This window comes from Crocodylus siamensis, chromosome 5 (genome assembly GCF_052110815.1).
Source record: "Crocodylus siamensis isolate JL-2025a chromosome 5, ASM5211081v1, whole genome shotgun sequence".
Classification (NCBI taxonomy): Eukaryota; Metazoa; Chordata; order Crocodylia; family Crocodylidae; genus Crocodylus; species Crocodylus siamensis.
Genome location: NC_143399.1, coordinates 16,534,950 through 16,557,239, shown reverse-complemented (window position 1 = coordinate 16,557,239; position 22,290 = coordinate 16,534,950). Strand labels below are relative to the sequence as shown.

The window sequence follows — 22,290 nt, the reverse complement described above, 5'->3', positions numbered from 1 at the left end:
CCAGTCTTTTTAAGTAGATCACCTTTGGCATTTAAAAACAACCAAGATCTACCGTGTGCCTCCACTTCCCCCCGCCTAGCAGGTAAATCTGTGGTGAGGGAGGAGGGGAGGGCAGATGGAGAAAAAAATTATTTGGGGGTGAAGCTCCCCAGCAGGTGAATCCCACCTGGCTGGGGCCCCACTTAACTTACCCCTTGCTCCTGCCTCTGCGGCACTGTCCCTCACTGTGGGGACCTCGATCTAGCCCTTGGGCATTCCCTCCCCCCCAGACTGACCTGCTGTGCTGGGGCACGCACATGCATGCACACAGCCCCCCATCCCAGCCTTGGATTGGCTTCAAGAGGCTCCAAGATCTATCAGTGGATCGGTGACCATTGTCTTAAGCCATATACTTGAGCTTCCTTTCTGTCCATGGCCAGATAGCCAGCAGATTGCTTTGGCATCCACTTAGTAACATGATTCAAGCAGGCATGCCTAGTCAATGAATTACTGCTTTTCATTGGCTTACACCCTAGTCTATGTATCCTATATGTCATGCTAGCAAGTAGTTAGTACATACTCATTAGTATTCTCCAGGTTCTTCAATATATGATGAAAAACACACACTGCTGTGTCTTTCCTCTATAAAGGTACTGAGCAGATTAAAATTTTGTATTGGGGGGGGGGTCACTTTTCACACAACTGAAAATCTACTTTGAATGGAACCTGGTAGCTGTTAAATTTGGCACAGCAACCCACTCAGTGGTTAGAAGAAAATGCATCAGATTGCAAGTACTTAATCTAACATTGGGTTTAACAGCAAGGTTCAGTTACCAATTTAATAACATAGAAACAAGAAAATTGTCTGCAAATAAATAGCAATTTTGGTTCTAGCAACGATACCCATTACATACAGTAGCACTAAAAGTCAACCATTAAAATGTCCATCAGCCCTCTATTGTTTGTTTATGGTTTTCTATGCATACCATACTTGATTTGCAACACACATTTGCAAGGACATGAAAGAACTGCAACTTGTGAAGTAACTAACCATTCAGAGGAAGTCAATGTACTGAAAATAAAATATGTCTATTTTGGGAATCACAGAGTTATTGGTTAAAACATATCATTAACAAATCAGTTTGAAAACTTATACTTTAACTCAGCAGAAATAAAGAAGGAATCTCCAAACAAGATACCATAAAACAAACCAAACTCATAGGTCATAATTCAGGATCAGAGGAAACGAGACGGGGAAGAAATATTAACCCTCAGGGTCATAAGATAAGTATTCTCCTTATATTCAAGTAAATACAGTTTGTACATGGAAACAGAATAAAGTCCAAAGCAGTACTACATGCATTCAGTGCATTTAAAGGATTAGCTTCTAAAAGCTGAACATAATCATGAACTAAAACAGCTTATTTGAAAAGAATATATATATTTTAAAAAAGGTGAATGACGACTAGAAACTCTTCAAGAATATTTTATTAAATTCCCCCAAATCTACTAAATCCTATAATTGAGTGAGACGGTTACAGAGTTTTAAAACAAAACAAAACAACCCCCAAAAACTAGAGACTGTGTTAATGAATTTGTGTGTGCCCTTTGTTTTGTTGGGGAACCACTGTTTCTTACAGAGGAACCATGGCAGTATTGTCAAGCAGCAAAAACTCTGCCTAATGCAGACAACCTCACTCTTAAGTACCTCAGAGAAAATGAGGAAGCTCTAGTATCTAAAGTGATTGAAAGAATTAATGGCAATGTGGTGTCTAGTTTGATTTTTGATCCCCTGATGTGTTGGATTGCCCGATTCTTGGCCTTTTGTTTTCGTTTTTTGATTTCAAAGTCAAAAAACATGCATTGTTTTGTGCAGATGTGACATTCATCCCATTTACTGACTGCCCAAGCATCCAAGCAGCAATAAATGCAATGTTAGAGATGTACCAACTGACTTGGGAAAATGTGGCCAGCTCTAGAGTCTGCCTATATGGCTAAGTTTTCACAGGAGATAAAACTCAATCACAGACCAGAGCTAATGCTAGTTATTTGCCCTGTTCATTTAATTCTTGTGGCACTATCACCAGCCACAGCTAGTGAAGAAATGAGAGACACGAAATCTTTTGTTGTTAGATTTGGGGCTGTTTTCAAACATGCAAACAAACTGAAGGCTTTGTTTTATAAAGTGCAAGACTACTGCAAACTAGACAACTGGTTACCAACTCCTGTTGTGCCACATCGGTCGATGAGTTTCTGCCTGGCTACATGTCATGTAAATAAGGCGTGGACTGTGGTAATGCGTATTTTGATCACCCTGAGTTTGTTGGTGCTAAAGCAGAAGAAACAGGCAAATAATCTCAGTGACCGCCAGATTCTACGCACCGAGGTCACGTTCACTGTTGAGAACTTGAATTCGCTGTCTGAAATGTGAAAAGCACTGGAGTTCGCCCATGCTGCCGCCAACATGACATTTTCTAATACAGCAGTTCACCATGTACCAACAACAAAAATATCATCTGAATTGAACACAAAAGGTGCAACAGAAACATTTGGTGAGAAAACGCAATTGTTTCTCGAAATCCTTTCAACCTTGGAACACGGAAGAACCAAAAAAGCTTTCAAAGACTTCAACACTGTTCTCTGCAAAAAATGGCAGGCAACTGTAACTCATAATTTGAACCCCAAAGTGTTTGGCACCGAAGATTCTTTTTGGAATGTCATTCAGGTGTTGAACCCCTTTCTCAAAGTGAATTTTGCAGCAGACTATGACCACTATGCCAGAGCGTATCAACCATTTGCCACCAAAGAGAAATTTCTCATCTTAAAAGTGAATACACTACCTACATGAACATGCCTATCCCTGGAAGTGTGAAGCTGGATGTGTTGCCTTTTTGGAATACCCACCAAGACACACTTCCCAACTTTACTAAAGTTGCACGACAAGCTCTTGAGTGTATTCCCCCAGATCAGTGGATACAGAATGCTTATTTTCAAAATGACTACAGCCAAGAGAGCAAGAGGCTCTACGTGAGTGAGGATACACTCAAGAAAACCATACAAACCTATGCGAACCAGGATTTCTAGGAAAAAAATATTAGTTTTGAAGGAACACAAAAATTATTTTTGTATATAAAAAGTTTAGCCTAACCTTACTGTTCTTTGTTCTTTTTCTTAATAATTCAAAATCAGTTTATAAAAAGCTAAGTTTTCACACAAAAAAAATTTAAGAAAAATAAATATTATTGGACAAAAGTTGGACGTAATTTTTCTTTTTTAAAATCCTCGTTCATGGATACTACCATAGGGAGTTGCAACAGAAGGATGGTGGTAACTTCTGGAGAGTACAACTATTTCTTTTCCGTAATATAAATGTAGAAACCATTTAAACACGAGTATGAATTGTTAGCATACTAAAAAATACACAGGTTACCTCTCATTTATGTGGGTTCTGTATGGGCCATTCATGCCAGTTAACAGGGATTTGAACTGAAAAACGGGTGTAAATCAGTAAAAACTGAATTACTTAAAAACCCCAAACAAGCCAGGGAATTTATTACCAAAAAAAAAAAAAAATCAATAAAAACTGAGAATGTGGAACACTACTTATGAGGAAAGACTGAGGGAACTGGGCTTATTTAGTCTAAAGACGAGGAGACTGAGAAGCATTCAGCTACCTGAAGGGGGGTTACAAAGAAGGTGGAGCTGGGCTGTTCTCAGCGGTGGCAGATGACAGAGCAAGGAGTAATGGTCTCAAGTTGCAGCAAGCAAAGTTTAGGTTAGATATGAGGAAGAATTTTCTCACTAGGAGGGAAGTAAAACACTGGAACAGGTTCCCCAGAGACGTGATGGAACCTCCATCCTTGGAGGTTTTCCAAACCTGGCCAGACAAAGCTTTGGCTGGGATGATCTAGTTTGGGATGGTCCTGCTCTGAGCAGGGGGTTGGACTAGATCAGTGATTCTTAACCTTTTTTGTACAAGGACTCATTTTTAGACATTGATGGCTGGTTGCCCCTCATTCCCAACCCACTGGCCCCCACCCAGTGTGTGGGGCAAGGTGTGGGTATGTGAGGCTTGGGGGCCCCCAAACAGCCCCTTGCAGACTGGAACTCTAACAGCCTGCAAGGGAAAAGCCAGTTTCCCATGTTTTTTCCCTTTAGAGTAGAATCCATTGTTAAAGTTTGTTTGTGACCCTTTCACATATTCTTGTGACCCACGAGTTGAGAAATGCTGGACTAGACCTCTGGAGGTTCCTTCCAACCCTAACTTTCTATGATTCTGTGCTCCGTGCCAGAATTGGAGCTGGAGCTGTCATGATAGTGTGCGCCGTGCCAGAACCGGATGCTGCTGCTATGACACGAGATGTGTTCGCGTCAGGAGTTCCAGCTCTAGTATGGGACACGCTGCAGGAGCTGGAGCTGCTGCTGTGTGCACCGAGGGGGCCCAGAGCTACTGCCACCCACCTGCTTCAGGCTGGAGTTGAGGCTGGTACTGCTGTCATCCCTTAGGCTGGATTTGCCCTTGAAGAAGCTCTGCAGTCCGGATCTGACCTGGGGCAGGGGATGAATTTGACACCCCTGCTGCAATGTATTCCTATTAAAGCTGCTGTATTACATACTGGATGTGTCTACACAAGATGCTTTACTGTACACTAGAGCTAACTACTGCACAGTAAGCATCTGTGTCTACATGTGCAAATGCTTACTGCATAGTAATTGGCTGTAATCGTGAGTAAATTTGCTACCTGCAAATACTACTGGCATATTTATTTGCGATTAGTAACTGTGCATTAGTAACTCTGACAGGGAGCAAATGTGCTCCCGAGCAGCAGGGGGCAGAAGATTGCTCCCTGCCCTGGAAACTGCCTGCTGCCAGGGTGGGCTCCACCACCAGAGTCTGGGCAGGGAAAATGCCCCCCTTCTCCTGGCAGCAGGGAGCTCCCAGCCCCAGCTCTGCAATCGCAGGGCCAGGGTTATCCTTATCTTCCAGCCAAAGCCCCATGGTTGTGGGACCAAAGCTGGGAGATCCTTATCTCCCAGTGCCAGCTCTGCTGTTGTGGGGTCAGCACTGGGAGATCCTGATCTCCCAGCCTAAGCCCTGCAGTTAAAGGGCCAGTGGTGGGAGATCCTTATCCTAATCTCCAAGCACCTAATCCCAGCATCTTTATTCTAATGTCCCAGCACCTTCCCTGCAACTGCAAGACTGATGCTGAGAGAGAAGAATCTCCCAGCCCTAGTCTTGCAACTGCAGGGTTTATGCTGGGAGATAAATTAAAGATCTCCCAGTGCTGGCCCCATCACTGCAGAGCTGGCACTAGGAGATGAGGAGCAATGCCCAAGGGCTAAGAAACAGCCCTCTCCTGGCCGAGGCTGGGGTATTGCTCTCCTTGGCTGCTGCAGGGGCTGGTTTGCAGGACTGCAGGGAATGGAAGTAGTCTGCTGCTAGGAGCAGCAAATCTGCTTCCATGTCACTGCATGTGCACATGCTTGCCCAGGAGAGTTTACTCTCGAGAGTAAACTGCTCCCATATTATTCAAAGGTATAGATACATCCACTGAGACATACGGCTAGTGGGTCTCACATCTCAATAATGAGTTGTTTGGTTCTGACAACTAGCCAGTACTTCAAGCGCTTTCAGACAGTAGAAAAAATATTTGATGGTCTTTTGCCTCAAAAAATGTAACAACTTATTAAAAATGGAAACCTGGAAGCAAAGATGCAAAGCAAGTTAAACTTTCCCACTGGCACCTTAAATTTCTGCTACTCAGTATGAAAAGGTTTCCATAGAAACTGTCATGCAATGTAACCGTGCTACTTTTGAGATATAAAAACACTTTATAAATGCGTCACAGTGAATTCTACACATCTTTCTTGTTTTCATGGAAAAGAAAAAGCATCTACTCTCCAGTTATCACTGTTTTCCAGCTGACATCACAACTGTAATATATTTTGGCTTATACTTGGAGAAACACTTTTGTTAGCATGGCTGTAATCTAAATAAATAAAACAGAAATGTCATTTTGCATAATTGGATCATATCATTGCTTCTTTTGTATACATTTTGGGGCAATATGAATGGACCTGACAGAACATATCAAACAATTATCTGTCTGGCACTTCTAGACATGCACTGGTCACAGCTCCGGTGATCTGGGGGTCATGACAGTCCCAGGCATGCATTATGACGTAGACCTGGGTGCTTAACTGCAAGCCAGATCTGGCTATGGGGCCAGGTCATCCAGCCTGTAGGACTCCCTATGGGTCTGAAAATATGTACAGAAATGAAGTCTACTATTTATTGCATATGTAGGCTGGGATTTTCAAAGATGAAGAAGGAAAGGTGGTCCAGTGATTCCTGCACTTTTCTTGAATTCAGGAGACCAAGTCCCTCTACCAGACTTCTGAAGTGAAGTCTCCAAGTCACTTAGAGCAAGGTCCACAAAGGCACTTGCATGTGTGTTGTGACATTGGGTATCAGTGCTACTAAGATTTCACAGTCTTGAATTAGCCACTTAAGTTCCATATACAACACATGGAGGTGTGCAAGTCAAGATTTGTAGGGCCAGAAATGAGAAAGAAGGGACACAACTGTTTCAGCATTTTACCCAATGAGGTGGCTGGTGCCTTGTCCATGGAACCCCGTTAATTTGAATTAGAGGTGGTCTGAGTCCGTCTAACAAATCAGGCCCCTCAGGCAGCTTGGGAACACATAAGTTTTAGGATCCCGATTGGGCTTAGTTGTGAGATGGCTGCTGAGTTTCTCAGCCAAGGCGAGATATAATAGAACCATCTTACCACAGCACAAGTATACATACACAACTGTGAGGCATGCAAATATTATGGTATTGAGGGCCCATACATATACAAGACAGGACAGCTACCTAGGAGTTAAGCATTCAACATCTATTGAATGTCCATGAGATTTCAGTGCCTAACTCTGGCACTTTGAAAATCCCAGCCATAGGTAGTGCAGTTGAATATAATTGCCTGGAGACTGAACAAAATCTCAACCAAAAGTACTCTTTGGCAGTCCCTTGAAGTCAAAGATGAAGTCCATCAGGGTTGATTGGTCCTCAGGTGACTGAGGAGCCTGATTTTGAATGCCCATGTTTTTCGGCAGTGGAGGAATGGTGTTGCGCAGGGGAGTGGCATTTGGATCCTCAAGTTGGTCTCCTTCTCCCTCCTTCACCGCTGCCATTCCGCCTTGGTATCAAGTTGTTGGGTCTTGAAGCAGCATGTGCCTTGGTGGACCAGGTGGTATCACACCAAACGGTCAGCAGCTTGCTCCTCCCAGCCATTGGTGTCAATGCCTCCATGCTGGAGGATGACCTTGAGTGCATTTTTGTCCTGTTTCCTTTGGCTGCCCTTGGGACATTGGCCAACAGAGTTGAGAGAAGAGAATCTGGCAAGGGAGGTGGTTCTCAGAGATCCGGATGCAGTGGCCCATCCATTGGAGTTGATTTCTCAAGAACAAGTCTTTGATGCTGGCGGATGCTCGTGTTGGTCCGGCTATCCTACCATTTGATCCCCAGGATTCAATGCAAGCACTGCTGCTGGAAAGATCTCAAGAGTCTTAATGTGGCATCGGTAGATGGTCCAGGCTTCACTGCAGTAGAGGAGGGTGGTCAGCACAACAATCTTATAAACTAGGACCTTTGTTGACTTCTGAAGATCTCTGTTTTCAAAGACATATTGTCATAGCTTGAAGAAGTTGGCACTAGTGCTGGACTTCTTCATAGATGGCAGCCTGTTGAGGGAGGTGGCTGCCAAGATACGGAAAAGTGCTCCAAGAGTACTAGTCTGCTAATGGCAGTTAATATTGCATAAAAACTTTATGCCCATGTAGTCTGAGTCCCTTTTCCCTTACCTTAATCAAGATACTTCCTGCCTTTGCATTAATTTTTCTAATTTGATAACGTCACTGCATTATTTGTCACTGCATCATCTTCAACAGTTTCAACACTTGAGAAATCTCTTCTCCATAATCATTTTACCTTTCTTCCTACAGTCACTGACCTCACTATAAGCAGTAACATTAAAGACCGCTGTTTTGCGAGTACTTTGTGAATCCTCTTCTGTTCTCATTTTCAAGGGGGGTATAGATAAACATTTTATAATAAGCCATTAAATGTTACAAGGCACATCATAATTTACCCTTCTCCCCCAATCACGTTATTATGAAAGCAATAATTTCAACAAATAAAAATAATCTTCCTTGATCTATTTTGAAGCTATCCATTCTGAACACACAAACAACCCTAGGTAGACTAACAGGCTTCTGCGCAAAAGCTATTATCATACAATGGCCACAGAAATCAATACACCTTACTCAGTTAAAATTACTGAAAGCATTGAGGTAATTTAATATCCACAAACACAAATAAAATGAAGCTCATAATATCTTTAGTACTGAGCAGGCTTTCAAATTTAATTTTCATGGAAGAATGGAAAAAAGTATAATAAATCTGACTGAATTGACAGATTCTCATTAAAGGAAGCAAGCAAAAGGCAGGAGGATTACTGGTAACAGCTAAGATCCCATGGGATCCAGGGAACTAATTTGGCTTGAACCAATAGCTCATTGCCTGGCTTGCCTCCCTCAGTCAGCAGCTTAACTTGGTAACTGTGGGGATGACAAGTAAAAGGCTGTAGCTCAGCTTTTCTGGGTAAATTTTATCCAGAAAAGACTTTTTGTTAAATATCCCCATTCCATTTCTTTATTCATTGGAATTTTTTAAAGTAGTAGTTAAGAAGAGTCTTCTACTGAATAGATTGACCAGCAGGTTATTTCCTTCTGGGCCAGGACCACTTTAATCTCTATGAGAAATCTGGGTTTGGAACTGAACACCTGCACAGTCTGCAGAACATGAAGCTGTGCATCCTCTCCTCCTACTATAAAATAAAGCTGTAAAGACACAGCCATCTAAACCAGTTAAAGTAAGAATGAGAAAAGCTAACCATCATTACCTCCCTTTCTGGAAAGGTCAGTTTAAAGGTTAGGACACAGGACTGGGCATTGTATAGATCAGGGGTAGCCAACCTCTGGCATGCAACAGAAAACAAAGCAGCAGATCGGGCAGGGAAAGGGGATCAGAGTGGCACTCAGGGAGGATGCAGGACTAATTTGTGGCATGCCTGCCAAAAATCTGGCCCCCACTGGTATAGATACTTTTTCCTCTACTCCTGTATGTAAATCTAGGACAAAATGCATGTGAGAGCACTAAAAATCACCATTCATTTGGGAAGGATGACAGACACCATACAACTGCTTTGATTGCCAGTTGTGTGTGACATGCAGTCTGAAGACAGGCTTGGAGACTACTATATTACCGTTATGCATAACGGTTGTCTTACCTGTTGGTTGTCTGGCTGTAAGCTAGCTATATATCCAGAAACTCTCATAATGAAGAGTTAAAAGTCTGACAAAATATCTTCATCTTCAAGGTATCCAATAGCAGAACCTCCAGCTGTTCCCATTATTGCAAGCATACAATATTATGCAGGCTTTGGAATAAAAGAAGAGATGGAGTGAAGTCCATACACCTTGACCTCTTACAGCAGAGTAGTTTTAAGGTTCAGTGCTAAGGGTTTTAAATTAAGTGGCTAACAAAAGGTCTGAGCAAAAGGCACATGTCAACCAGTACTTCCTGAATGAGGCTTAGATATATTTCTGGCAGAAGTGAATTTCAGAGACTAGGGCCTGCTATTGAGAGCACACTGCTAACACCCTGATGAGAACAGCAAGCAGAAAATTGACTCATTTTCCTTTGTGTTATATGCATTTATACATAACGCTGTCTAATAAAATAATTAAGATTTAGCTTTTTTTCATTATTGTTATAAAAGTCTGCACTAAGTACATTAAAATGACTAAGCATTGATTTCTAGTTCGTAAATATGCATTACAAGATTAACAGATAAATCCATATCACATGTAAATAACTGTTTAATTAGGGTTCTGCTTAATCTGTGTCCCAAAGCAAACATGGCCCAGACGGGGAAAAAAGGGTGCTATACCACATTACAGCCTCGACCAAATGAGCATTCTATGGTATTCTTTGGTACATGAACTAGTAAAATGCAGTTTAACCCCTGCTTCATACAATAGTCTCTTTAAGGGACCTTTCCCTTTGAGTTATATTATGTGAAATATGTTAAATTCAGTCTTTTTTACATTCAGATTCACCTAAACAAGTGAAATCTCTTAAATTGGAACCTAAAATCCTACATTTTAGTTACTGTAATGAGAGATTTGTAAGTACAGATTAGGCAACTAATGATAAGTAACTGAAGTATTGCGCTCGATATACAATATGCGCTTTTCATAAATCAGGTAAAGGTTTATTTATTTCAATCTTCACCTCTGAAGGAAGGGCTGCTACGTTTATGCTTAAAAATTCTTGGCTATTTGTGCTTTGTTTTGTCTAATGGTATTTTTCTCTCCCACAGGCAAATATCAAAAGAGTAGTTTGCCTATTGCCCAGAAACCAGGTTTACTTTGATTCAAACTAAACAATTCTAGCAAGTTAGTTAGCAAGAAATCCTAGTCCAAGGGCCTTATCACACATATGCTCAGTGTACACCTACATCTACTTGAGATGCTACTGCACAGTACCAGTGAGCTATTGCATAGCAGCGTTGGCAGGTGCTGTGACATGCTGCTATTGTGCAGCAGTAACGAGCTACTGTGCAGTAGCATCTGAACATGTGCAATGATGGTACTGCGCAGTAATGCTAGTTACTGTGCAGTCATTTAGTACTTGCATAAGCAAACACTAAATGATGGTGTAGTAACAGCTGTGCAGTCTGCTGCTCGTGTAGACGTGCTCAGTATGTGTTAAATCTGTGCAGTACTGAAGTTCGAACAGGTCCTGAGCAGTTACATAACGATGTTTACTATGATTTCTGACATGCACAGCTCCCTGTTTGTTGGTCCCTGCCCCAGCACCACACCAGTCTTGTATTGGTTTCAGGATGGTGCTGGGACTGACTATCAGCTGCTTATCAGTTTTGGTCCCAGGACCTAAGCCCCTTCTGTGAGGGAAAGATATCAGGATTGAGCCTGGGGTGGGCTGTAGTACTAGAATGACATTGGGGCATGCTGACTGAGCTCAGAGAGAAGTGTGGGGATGGAGGGGGGGGCTGCAAGAAACAGCCCATTTCCTTGCTGTTGTCACTTATAGTTTGCAGTCCCCCAAAGTACCCATTCAAGTTGCTCATATTATTTCTCTGGAATGGTCTGGCAATAGTTGAGCATGTTAATAGGATCTGGAGATACTCCTCATGCAAAAAATCCTACATTTGCTACAATACAATCACACTTAGCATGTGTTTTACTGCTTGAACACATGGACACTCATGTTTTAAGTGCAGTTAACACCTTCTAAGTGCAATGGCCCCAAGACATTTTGCATTTCAAAAAGAGCAAGCAAGCTGCTAGCATTAACTTCTTAAGAAAAGAAATGGCACATAAAAAGAGCAGGCTCTTCAGTGAAATTTTTTTAAAAATCCACATCAATGGTTTGCAACCAAACTTTTAATCGTGGTAGCATATAGGATAAAGATGTTGGTCCAGGAAGGCTGCCAGCGTGGATGAACTTTTCCATGAGTTTTAGCTTTTGAAACAATTTGAGAGACAAGTTCTTTAAACAATTTAAAAAACATTTACAAAAGCTTTGAGTTTTATCTACAGATTAGATCTATCAGAATTGCTGACAGAACCATGGGAATGAGAAATGGGGCTTGCTTATCAAGGAGTTGACAGCATTTTTCTTTGTAGTGCCCATTCGGTCACAGTGAGAAGCAACTGAAACAGAATAACATCAATCCAGCCAAAATTAATCCACAGAACTATACTTTATATACAGTTTATTTCACTAGAGATTGTAATTTTATACATAGTATAAAGGAGTATCCTGATATCACACGTATAGTTATTTTACTGTACTGTTTAAGAACCAATTTTTTTTTTTTTTTACATAATACAGTATTAAGTACCCTATTCATTAAAACAGTATTTAGCGATCTTTAAAAAAACTACAAATAAATGGATGTTTATCATATGCACAGTGCAAGAATGTTTTTATAACATTTTAATCACAAAATGTGAATCTAAAATACAACACTGTGATTTAAAACTAATTTAAAATTATGATGCCCCATGTGGTATCAGAAAGACTTGATTAATCCCTGTATGAATCACCAAGCAGTGTTAAATTCCAGACAAACAGCAGCAGCTAATAATTAAAATTTTAAATGATATTTCCAAGAATATCCTGAATTTTACAAAGCACAGTTTGTGCTTTTTTGTTCTAATTTTGCCAACGTTCTAAAGAGAAAAAAAAATGGGACATACTGAATCTTTAAATTCTCTGATAGTAAACACTATTTAAACCCTGTCTTCCTTCCATGAAGGGAATCTAAGAGTGGTCACAAGTGTCAATACAGGAAGACAAAGTGAGAATCATCAGCGCTTTTTTAGGGAAGCAAAGGATCCCTCTTCTTCATATTCTAAAAAAATTTGTATCACAAATCAGCTTGATAAATTTACACAAAACAATTGTGAAAAAGCAAATGTAAACAAGTCAGAAATGGTGTCTTCATTTTCCCTTTTTTTTTGCAAAGTGGGGCTGTGGATGATTATCAGTTAATGAGAAACAAATGTCCTCCTTGGAAAAACCACTTCCATCACACAGAACGTATGCTGCACTTGTCGATAATTGCTAACGTGTTTTGCCTTTCCCCCCCCAAAGTTCACAAATGCTTCAAGTTCAATAAATAGTAGAAAAATAATCCTTTACTTAAAAATCTTGAGATGCATTGTTCCAGATCCCATACAGCAATTGTCAAAGCAGCATACTTTCTAAAAATGAAACAGAAACCAACATAAAAAAAAATCCTTATTTCTTTATCCAGCACTTCCTTTGTCTCTGGCTGCACAGATTTCTCCTCTTCCAGTTAAGGAAAGCAAAACATCTCCAGCTTCTCTGAGCTCTCTTCTCTCTTGGCTCAACTTAACAGGGTTTTCAAAGCTTCAGTTACTGTGTAAACGTTTATCCCTGTTTTTGGAGGCCTAGCATACCTCCTGCTCCATTTTATTAAATGTTATGGCAGGTCCATTCATCAAGCTCGTTTCCCTTCCATTTCGGAGCCAACCTTACTTTTTGTAATATGTAAGGGTTTTACATGGAATAATTCACTCAGAAAGGTGGTTAAACTGCTCCTGGCAAAGAGCACGAGCCCAAGGCTGCCCATTTCTGCATGGATTCATTGTTCGCAAACTCTTTTTTTTGTTTTTTTCTCCGCAAAGAATGAAGTTCATTAGCATTCTGCATCCACAGTGTGTACTGTGACCGCAGCCTGTAAGTGATGGCTGTGATGAAGAGTAGGGTGGTGCAACCTGTAGTGGTGAAACTTGTGACTTAGAAGCGCAGCTGTTTGGGGCGGCGTGTCCAGGTCTAAATCTTCATCATGATTTCCAACATCAACACCAGCTGATAATGGGTCATTGTTACATGGAGGGTTTTCACTGTCTTCCTGAGGACTCATGGTGCTGTAGCCTAGAAAACAACACAAATAAAGACAAACTAGGTAGGTCAAAAGATTCAAAATTATGAGCTTGTACACATACCAACTTGCACTGGAAGCAAGAATGTGGTCAGAGTAAAAGTTCTAGGTTAAAGATTTTGTATAATTTTAGAATAACACCTCCTTCTCTGTTGCCATCCATTGATCTTCACCTGCTCCTGTGGTGTATTAAGAACCCAACTTTGAAATATCTGCCATACCAAACATTAAAACCAAATAAACCAACCAGCTCTCATGCATGCGGACAGTGTTTTGTAGATCAGTGCTGTTGGCATTGATTTAAATTACCAAAGAAACAAGAAACATGGTTTTCGAGAGAAAAAGATCCTGAAATACTATTTAGACTTTGAAAGCAGATGAGAAAAGAAAAAAGAACAGCAAGGCAAAATTTGGGCTGCACTGTCTCTTTAAATTATATAGGATTCCCATTCCTAACTACAGCTTTCCTTGCAAGGCCAGCAACTATTTCATCTGTATTGTAGCCCTGTCTTTTTACTTTCTGAAGGGACAGCAAAGCAACAGTTCTGCTGAATCCAGTGCTGGCATCACTTGCTCTTTAGTTACACGCAGCTCTACTCAGATTTGTGAACAGTCAAACCCATCTACTGGCACACAGCTGAATAGAAACTTCTGGCTGCTGAATATCTGCCTAAGCATACACACTGTTAAAGAGTTAGATCTACTGGGTTCTTAAGAAAACTCTTCAGATTGGTTTATGTTGAATCTTACAGACCCTTTCCCAGGGGAGATCAGCTATAAGGAAGTGACACAATGTGCCCAGGTCCTCCACAGCTGGAAATCTCTGAGAAGTGCTGCAATAAATTTATCTAAAAAACCCTATAGGCAACTTGGTAACACTTGCATCCAAAGAAACATATTGCCTGACTGTACCTAAGTTCCCTGGCACATGTTCATATATTTAAAGGCATGATGGGATGTAATGGAATTGCATGGAAAGACATGAGATTTTGGGATCAGATCCCTGTAGCACAATTACTACTGGCTGAATTCGAAGCGAATACTAGCCGCTTAGCACAGGTCACTGGCCAGTACAGGGGGAGCCCGAGCTGCCCTTGTACTGGCAAGTTGAAAGCCAGATGTCCACAGCCCGGCTGAACTCAAGTGGTCCCCAGACCCCAACTGACAATCAGTGATTGTTGGTCCCAGCCCTGGGACTGCATTGGTTCAAGTCTTGAGCTGGCTCTGGTTATCCTGCCACACGTTCAGTACAAGGCATAATGGAAACAAGCCACAAAAAACACATACATCTTTTGTGGAATATTTGTGTGGCTGGTTTCCTGTTCTGTCATGCCATTAATTCCTTGAATTAGGGTAGGGATACTATTTATGGCACAATTGATAGGTTAATCACATCTTGATTGTAACGTCTGCCAGGGGTCTCAAAATAACATTGATTTGGTCTAACAGGAAAGGAAGGCAATCAAAATCCATCCTGTCTCATCTGGACCCTGAAGAGGCTGCACATATCATGCAGGTATTTTAATTTAGAATACAAGGAGTGCATTTTCTCACTGTTCATGCCATTTCCTGAGCTTCATATGCTGTAATTACGAGAATAAAAAGCCAAGAGAGAAACAGCACTTTACTTCTCTGTTACACAAGGACGCATGTTTTGGTACATATCAGTTGGGCTTATGTCTTAGTCTTGACACTAACTAGCTGCTGAGCTAGTTAAAGGAGTATACCAAATACACAGTTTAACACTATTGATTTAATCATAGATTTGATGGACAGTTTGCCAATCATTATCCAGCTGCTTTCTGGCCTTTCATTTCTTCTACATGAATTCTCTCATACTTTTCAGAGAAGAGGTATCAAATTATATGGAAAACACAAGGTGATCAAAGTGCTCTGCTTGGGAGTGGACACATGACATGTTTATCTTCAATTTATTCTAGTGTCAACTCACACGGGTGTCTGAGGTGGACCAGTGCTCCATAAGCAGGTCCCTGCAGTAAGGTTTATGATGCCTTGCCACTAGGGGGTGGGGGAGCCAGTAACAGCATGTCTGTACTAAGCAAAGCTACCTCAGAATGGTATTGCATAGGACACAGGGTGGGCACAAACCTGGTAGGCCAATGTAACAGTTACTGCTGTGTAGTTACTACTCCCTGTCTAAACGGAAGCTTTATGCTGGAATGGAGTAACTTACACCAATGTAAAGCTGCATATCATGTGATAGCTGCATATCATGTGCTGGCCTGGTCCCCACCCCACTCTGTCCCATGCTCCTGCCGCACCATCTCCTGTCCGACCACTTTTGGAGCACTCTGATTGCTTGTTTCAGTCAGCCAATCAGAGTGAGAATAAAGTGTTACAGACAGACAGACTAATGCTTTTATAATATTAGATATAATATACCTCTGTATGCATTCAGCAGTTCTTTAATATCTTAAATGACTTTATGAGTATTAAGCAACTTTGACTTGACAGTCCTATGACCAGATATGAGTAGTCCCATTATAAAGATGAAGACACAGAGGCTCAGTGCATTTACATGCAAGTAGCAGATTTGGATCTAAACCTGCAGGGTTATGAGGGATATACAGAAGATCTCTATGGGGCAGCTGGGAAGGGGAACTAGTGACTAGAGCTCGGAGCAGGACTGAACCTGCAGCCACGCTGCAGGGCCCAGTTCTCTGGTATCAGAGGCAGCTGTACTCCATTCCCATTCTCTCTCCCAGCAATTCCAAATAGATACATATCCCTTTATAAAAAAGTGTGTTCATTATTTTTAGCTAAATTAACCACTGCTAAAAGTGAACAGTCATAATTCACAAATAGCAAAAAAAGAAACTTGCTTGTTTCTTTGGAATAGTTAGCAGAGGGGGAGCCCACAGAATCTGAGACCACAGAATTGGGCTTTTCAGCAGAGCTGAGAAGCAGCAGGCACCACAGACCATGCAATCCTTCAGCTGGGTGCTCTACTGATGAACCCTACTTTCTATCTCTGCTGTTTCCCTCTTACCGATAACTCCTCCTCTTAGCTAAGTGAGAACTCCCAGTCTGATAAAATCCCTCTAGTCAGTCAGATTCAAGCTCTATTGCTGAGGCACTGCTGCAAGCCCCATACCTACACTCCTTCTGCTCTTGGCTCAACCCTTATTAAAAGAGACAGTGGGAAACTCTGTAGTGAAAGTACCCTGGAAACAGAGTTAGGACTTCCATATCCAGAGAGATGACTACAACTGACACAAGTTATCTTAGAGAGGAGATCAATATAAGGCATACTGCTAAGGTGCTGAATGCTATAGGGGAGGTCATGTGTAATATAAGAACAATCAAGTCAAAAGGCATCATCACATTTAACCCTGATAAAGGGAGCATGCTTTTTCTTTTTAAAGAAACACAAGGCTTAATGAACCTAAAGTCTTCATTCCCAACAAGTCCATCATGGGGCCAAGAATTTGGTAAATTTCCAAAAAGAAAAAAGATGAGACACATAGATGGATATTAAAAACATTCACAGTAACATTAATTGAGATACTAAAAGAACAGTGTCATCGATTGGTGGTTTCTGCACTCAAAAAAGCATCATCTAGCTAAAGAGAAGACATTGTTTATATATCAGTCTCATTGAGAAAGTGTTGACCAAGAGTTTTAGAAAGTGACCAGGGGATTGAGGTACCTCAATTTGTAAGTTCTCAACTGGAGACATCTACCAGGGCCCTTACTGCTAAGGAAGTATTGAATCCCTGCCTCTGAAAAAAATCAGGCCTCATCAGAAATGTCTCCAGTTGAAGATCAATACTCATTTTTCAATCAGTGCATCTTCCAGGCAGAGAGGGGCAAGGAGAGGAGACTGTACAGACCTCTGAAGGAGACAAGAAGTCTGGTTACTCCTGTTTGTGACAAAGCCATTGCTGTCTAAAAGTAATATGCAATTTCAAGGATTGGACAGGTGGTTATCCTGCTACCAGTGTTGAGCTGGGTGTTGGGCAGGGGAATTTCTAAGAGTGTAAGAAATGAAACAACAAAATCTGACTGAGGCTGAGTATGCAGGAGTGCAGTTTCTTGGGAATGCTCTAGTTGCCCCAAGAAGAAAAGAAATTGTGACCAAAGGATGCAGCCCCTTAAATCAAGGTAAATTTGCTCTAATTCAGTAAGTTTTACACTGTTGTCAAGCCAGAGGAGTTACTTTCAAGGATAGCTGTTTATTTGTGTGCAGGTACTGTAAAGAGGTTACCCCCAGGCTTCTGCCTAGAGGTTTCTCTCTCAGGACAACTTTGCTCACGTAGCCATGGCCTCAGTAACATAATAGGTGTGATTTAAAACATGCAACAATGACATTCAGTTCCAGCTGACACTGCTGGCAGACAGCCCTGTCTACCCTTGTCTTAACTTACACTGAGCCTTCCTCACAGGTCAATAACATGAGCGCACTTTAATTGCTTTAAAGACTTAAAAAATTTTTGGTCTCTGGATGTTCAACCAAGCCAACTATTTTTCGAGGTGGAAAGAGGACAAAATTTCCTGATGTCCTGAAAAGGGTTAACAATAGAAATATGGGAAGGAACTAAATGTCACTATCCCAAACCTATTTACTCTAGGTATAATAAATGATAATCATCTGTTTAAAGCTGACAGACACATCAAATGTCCTCTGTCACAGCAGCATGTGCTGAATGCCCAACAGAAAGGCTAAGAGAGCATCAGATACATTACAGCTTAATCCATGCTTAGTTTAGCCCAGCCACTTTCAGCACCTATTACTAGAGTGGAGAGGGAGTTTTATAACAAGATGCGCAGGTCACCTTTCAGAAAAGAAAGTAGTTGAAAATGCTCACTTCACAGGGCAAGGAATGTACTCTCTGTTGTCATGAAAGTGAAATTTATCATCCCTTCTCTGAATGCATTGGAGAAGCTGTCAGGGCTGCCTAGGGGAAAAATGGTGCGGTAAACGGGGCAACATTGTGGTCTGGTTGAATTCCAGGCAGTCAGTCACCCAACAAAGCTAATCCTGTCCAAGAATGAGATGCAGAGAACAAGGCATTAAGCAAAAGAGTTCATGTTAAAGTATTGCTCTTACAAAAATAGCTTTGTTGCTGGACAGTGTCATGTGCTGAGAGGTGTCAGAACTGTTTAACTCTGAAGCAATAAGGAGCAAAGTTTTTTTGGTGGCCTTATCTGTGACTTGCCAAACAAGTTGAGCAAGTGCAATCACCAAGGAGGGGGAGAGAGGGTGGTGCAAAGTCTTACCATGATCGCTCTCCGTTCCTGATCGCCCCCAGTACCGACGTCTGCGCTCTGGGCTGTGCGCGTGTCGCTCGATTACTGCCGCTATAAACCGAGTGTTGCTGACTAGGAGAGAGAGGAAACAGGGCTTGTTTTAAACAGAGCATTTCTACGTTATATTCATGGAGCAATTAAATAGCACGGAAGCAGCAGGTTCTGTGAGCTGTGGCTGAATTCTTATAGGAATTGCCAACTTCCAAAACATACAAGATGGGGTGAGATAAAGGCTTGCTAAGGACAGCAGGTCACGGTCTAAGCACTGCGAGCAGAGATAGACCACGATGAACATAGTAACCTCTTCATCTCCTTTGAGAAGTAAACATTACACAGGGTTCCAAAATAGAGACCCAGGAGACATTTCCATCCTGCTCAGTTTCAAAATGAAAAGCAGGGAGGGCTCATCTGAGCTAGAAGAGTAGCAGTGGCTGCCAGGTGCCAGATTCGCATGCAGAACTGGTTCTTAAAGTCAGCAGGGTGGGCAGATTTGGGGCCCTGATTCCATCCACTACAGAGTTAGGGCTACATGGGAAATTCTGCTCTGGATTCAGACTTTCACTTCTCTATGAGCCCACAGGCAGGTACATCACTGTACAGTAGTATCACACATGGGACAGCCATGACTGTATAGTGAAGACCGGCAAACGGTTTCACAATTTCCTGAGTTCTTACTGAACTGAAACTTGGAATTAAAGGGCCAGACAGTGCTTGCCCTTTGCAAGGCTGCTCAGTACTAGCAGCTTTTCATACCCTGTCAGTCAGTGACACTGTCTGGCTCTCCTTCAGCTGTTCCCATAGCTAGCTGGTCATGGAAGGAGAAATCTTACTGCACTGTAACTAACAGAACAAGCAAGAAGCTCCCACTATGCACCAGGGAGATCTGAGAGGCAGCAGGTCTTGTGCCTAACAAGAACTATAGGGCCAAAACCAGTAATTTTGGGGGATGGGACTGAAAAGACACTGGGAGTTACAACCTAAGTCAGTCGACTCTTTGGACTTGTTATTTTTGATTACTAAACTGGTAAGAGAGCTCCAAGATCCTTTACGCGTTTGTAGTTCAAACATAAGCAGAAGGACGCAAGATGCTCACCAACCCTCAGCCTAATACTGACAACATTTTACAGTTATTCAACTCGGCACTTACTGATTCCTCTGTCTTCATGGCTGTCATCATCTCTCTCATCCCTATCATTTTCCAGGTTGGACATACGCACTGACATTTCTACACACCATTACAAACAGAAAAATGCAACTGTTAAGAGAAAAATTTTGGATTGACTTATTAAAGACTGTCAACCTGGTGGCATCCTGCATTATGATGCTGGAGAGCCATGCTCGGGGAAGGGGTTGGGGGACTTCCTGCTTCTGAGTCAGATGGGGATGAGGTGCTCCCTGCAGATGATACACTGAGGTATCCTAGAAATGAGCTGGCTGTGAAAGAGTCAGAGCACAGGGATGCACAAAGAGGTGGTGAACGTGCTCAAAACAAGACAGCATGGTCTGGTGAACGGGCACTAGTCTGCAGTATGACTAACAACAACAAATCTCTTCTCCTTCCTTTCCCTTTATATGTATAAGTTGCCACACTTGTGAATGGCCCACAGAGTGCAAGTGGGAATCCAGGGAGAAATAACACATCCAAGCAGCAGCCCAGGAGGAAGAAAAACTGTTTCTTGCTGAACAACAATCTATTTTTAAAAACAGTCAGGACAGCATGCAGCTGGATCTGCCACTTCTGAGTGAGCAACCCCATATTCACAGCTCCTAGGGGAAATGCTTTACAATTGTCACTCCAGGTTTTCCCCAGGAAACAGAAGGCTTAGCTCTGAATCCAGCAGAGGGCAGTGGTACTCAAGCACACTGGACAATGTTATTACAAAGCGGATTTATACAAAGCCGATAGCGGGACCATGGGGTAAAGAGCATCAGGCTGGGAGTCAGAGAGTTCCCAAAGCACAAAATCAGTAAGTGGTTTCTGACTACAAGCAGGAGAGTATATGAAATGCCAGGATTTTTAGCCATGGTGTTTATTCCACCCGCAAGAGTGATTAGCTTACCCTGTGCAGCAAGAGGTGACATGTGTTGGTGACTCCTCCGATGGATCTGGTGGCGATATGCATATACTGCCAGAACTAGCACCATAATGCACCCCATAATACCTCCAGCTACTGGACCAACTGGCGCACTTTTTATCATGTTCAATGTTATCACCTCATCTCCTGAATAAAAAAAAGGCAAATGAAAACAGTTTTCTGCAGAAAACTTCAGACCAGCATTCTACAACTTAAACCAAACTCAAGGTTTTCTCGAGGCCTCAGAAGCACATCTGTGCAAATATGAAATGAAGGAAGAATCCAGTTTCAAAAGGGGTACACTCCTTAATGACAGCGTGTCAAGTTCCCTGGGCCATATGTGGAGGCAGTTGAACATAAAGCCACCCATATCCACCCTCCCTCCTTTGCCGCCCTAAGCACTTCATGCTTCTTGGTTCACCGCAGGAACGTTGGTATGATGGGGGATTAGACAGATGCTGAAGCAAAGCATTTACCAATTGCGAAGCACCTGTTAGTGACACCACTTCTGTACTTTAACTTAACAAAGAATGAAAAAATATCTGTGGCACAAAAATGAAGCATATGGCTCGAAAGTAGCACACACATGGACACAACGTACTACCAAATACTGGTTGTGTAATGGATAAATACAAATCCTCCTTTAAACCCCAGAATTACCTATTGCTCCCATATCATCCACATAGGGGCTTTTTGCTCCCACAATGCCACCAAAGCATTCTTTTTGAGGTGCGCAGTAAGGTTTATCCAGGTGGGTTTTTCCATCACTGTCCACCATACACCACTCGCAGTCCAAGACACCAAAGCAATCTCTGAAAATTGACAAACAAGGATAGCTTTACCATAAAGAGAAATATATTTTTGTTTGGCTATATTTCAGTCCGTATTTCATCACAGTCACTAGTCAACTGGAAACCGAAATCATCCATGAACCCTCATGGCTGGTGCCCAAATGTAAAACTGTGCAAAAAATTTAGATAATGGATCAATCGTATGAGGAAAGGGCAGCCTAGGAAGCAGTGTCTCTGTCATTCACTGACCCACTCTCCTCTCTCTCTCTAAAATAAAGGGACCGAAGACTGCCTACAGCTCTTCAGATGGGGTGCTTTTCAGCATGGAGGAGCCCCCACCTAAGTCCTGTCTCTTTGGGTCAGAGCCTAGGGGGAAATGGTTGGGAAAAGAGCAGTCTAGTTAACTCTAGCTGGTGGACAATTGCTTAGAGACCACTGCCAACTGGCACAAATTAGAGCAACCGCCAAGCTGTTCTAAAGCAGTTAGGGCTAAGGTGGAGACACAATCACAGTGTTTTTAGCTGGCTCCTTGCTGGCCCCATATTTGTACTCCGCAGAAACAGAGTGCAACAGAGATGCTGCCTCAAACTTTACCAGTCACAACTTGATCC

At 42.1% G+C, this 22,290-nt stretch overlaps 1 protein-coding gene across 4 annotated transcripts in view; it reads right to left on the bottom strand.

The window, feature by feature from the left end:
* Nucleotides 1-11,794: 11,794 nt before the first annotated feature.
* CACHD1 (cache domain containing 1) overlaps nucleotides 11,795-22,290 on the bottom strand; it is a 176,989-nt gene continuing 166,493 nt past the window's right edge. For 3 of the 4 annotated variants that reach the window (XM_090046916.1, XM_090046917.1, XM_090046919.1), the window contains 5 exons: nucleotides 21,549-21,700; nucleotides 20,874-21,035; nucleotides 19,961-20,038; nucleotides 18,784-18,885; nucleotides 11,795-13,535 (listed from right to left, as the gene is read on the bottom strand). In XM_090046916.1, coding sequence (XP_089903042.1) covers nucleotides 13,297-13,535; nucleotides 18,784-18,885; nucleotides 19,961-20,038; nucleotides 20,874-21,035; nucleotides 21,549-21,700 — 733 coding nt within the window. In that variant the 3' untranslated portion in view covers nucleotides 11,795-13,296. The remainder of the gene's footprint in view (nucleotides 13,536-18,783; nucleotides 18,886-19,960; nucleotides 20,039-20,873; nucleotides 21,036-21,548; nucleotides 21,701-22,290) is intronic. The other variant, XM_090046918.1, reaches the window with a different exon arrangement.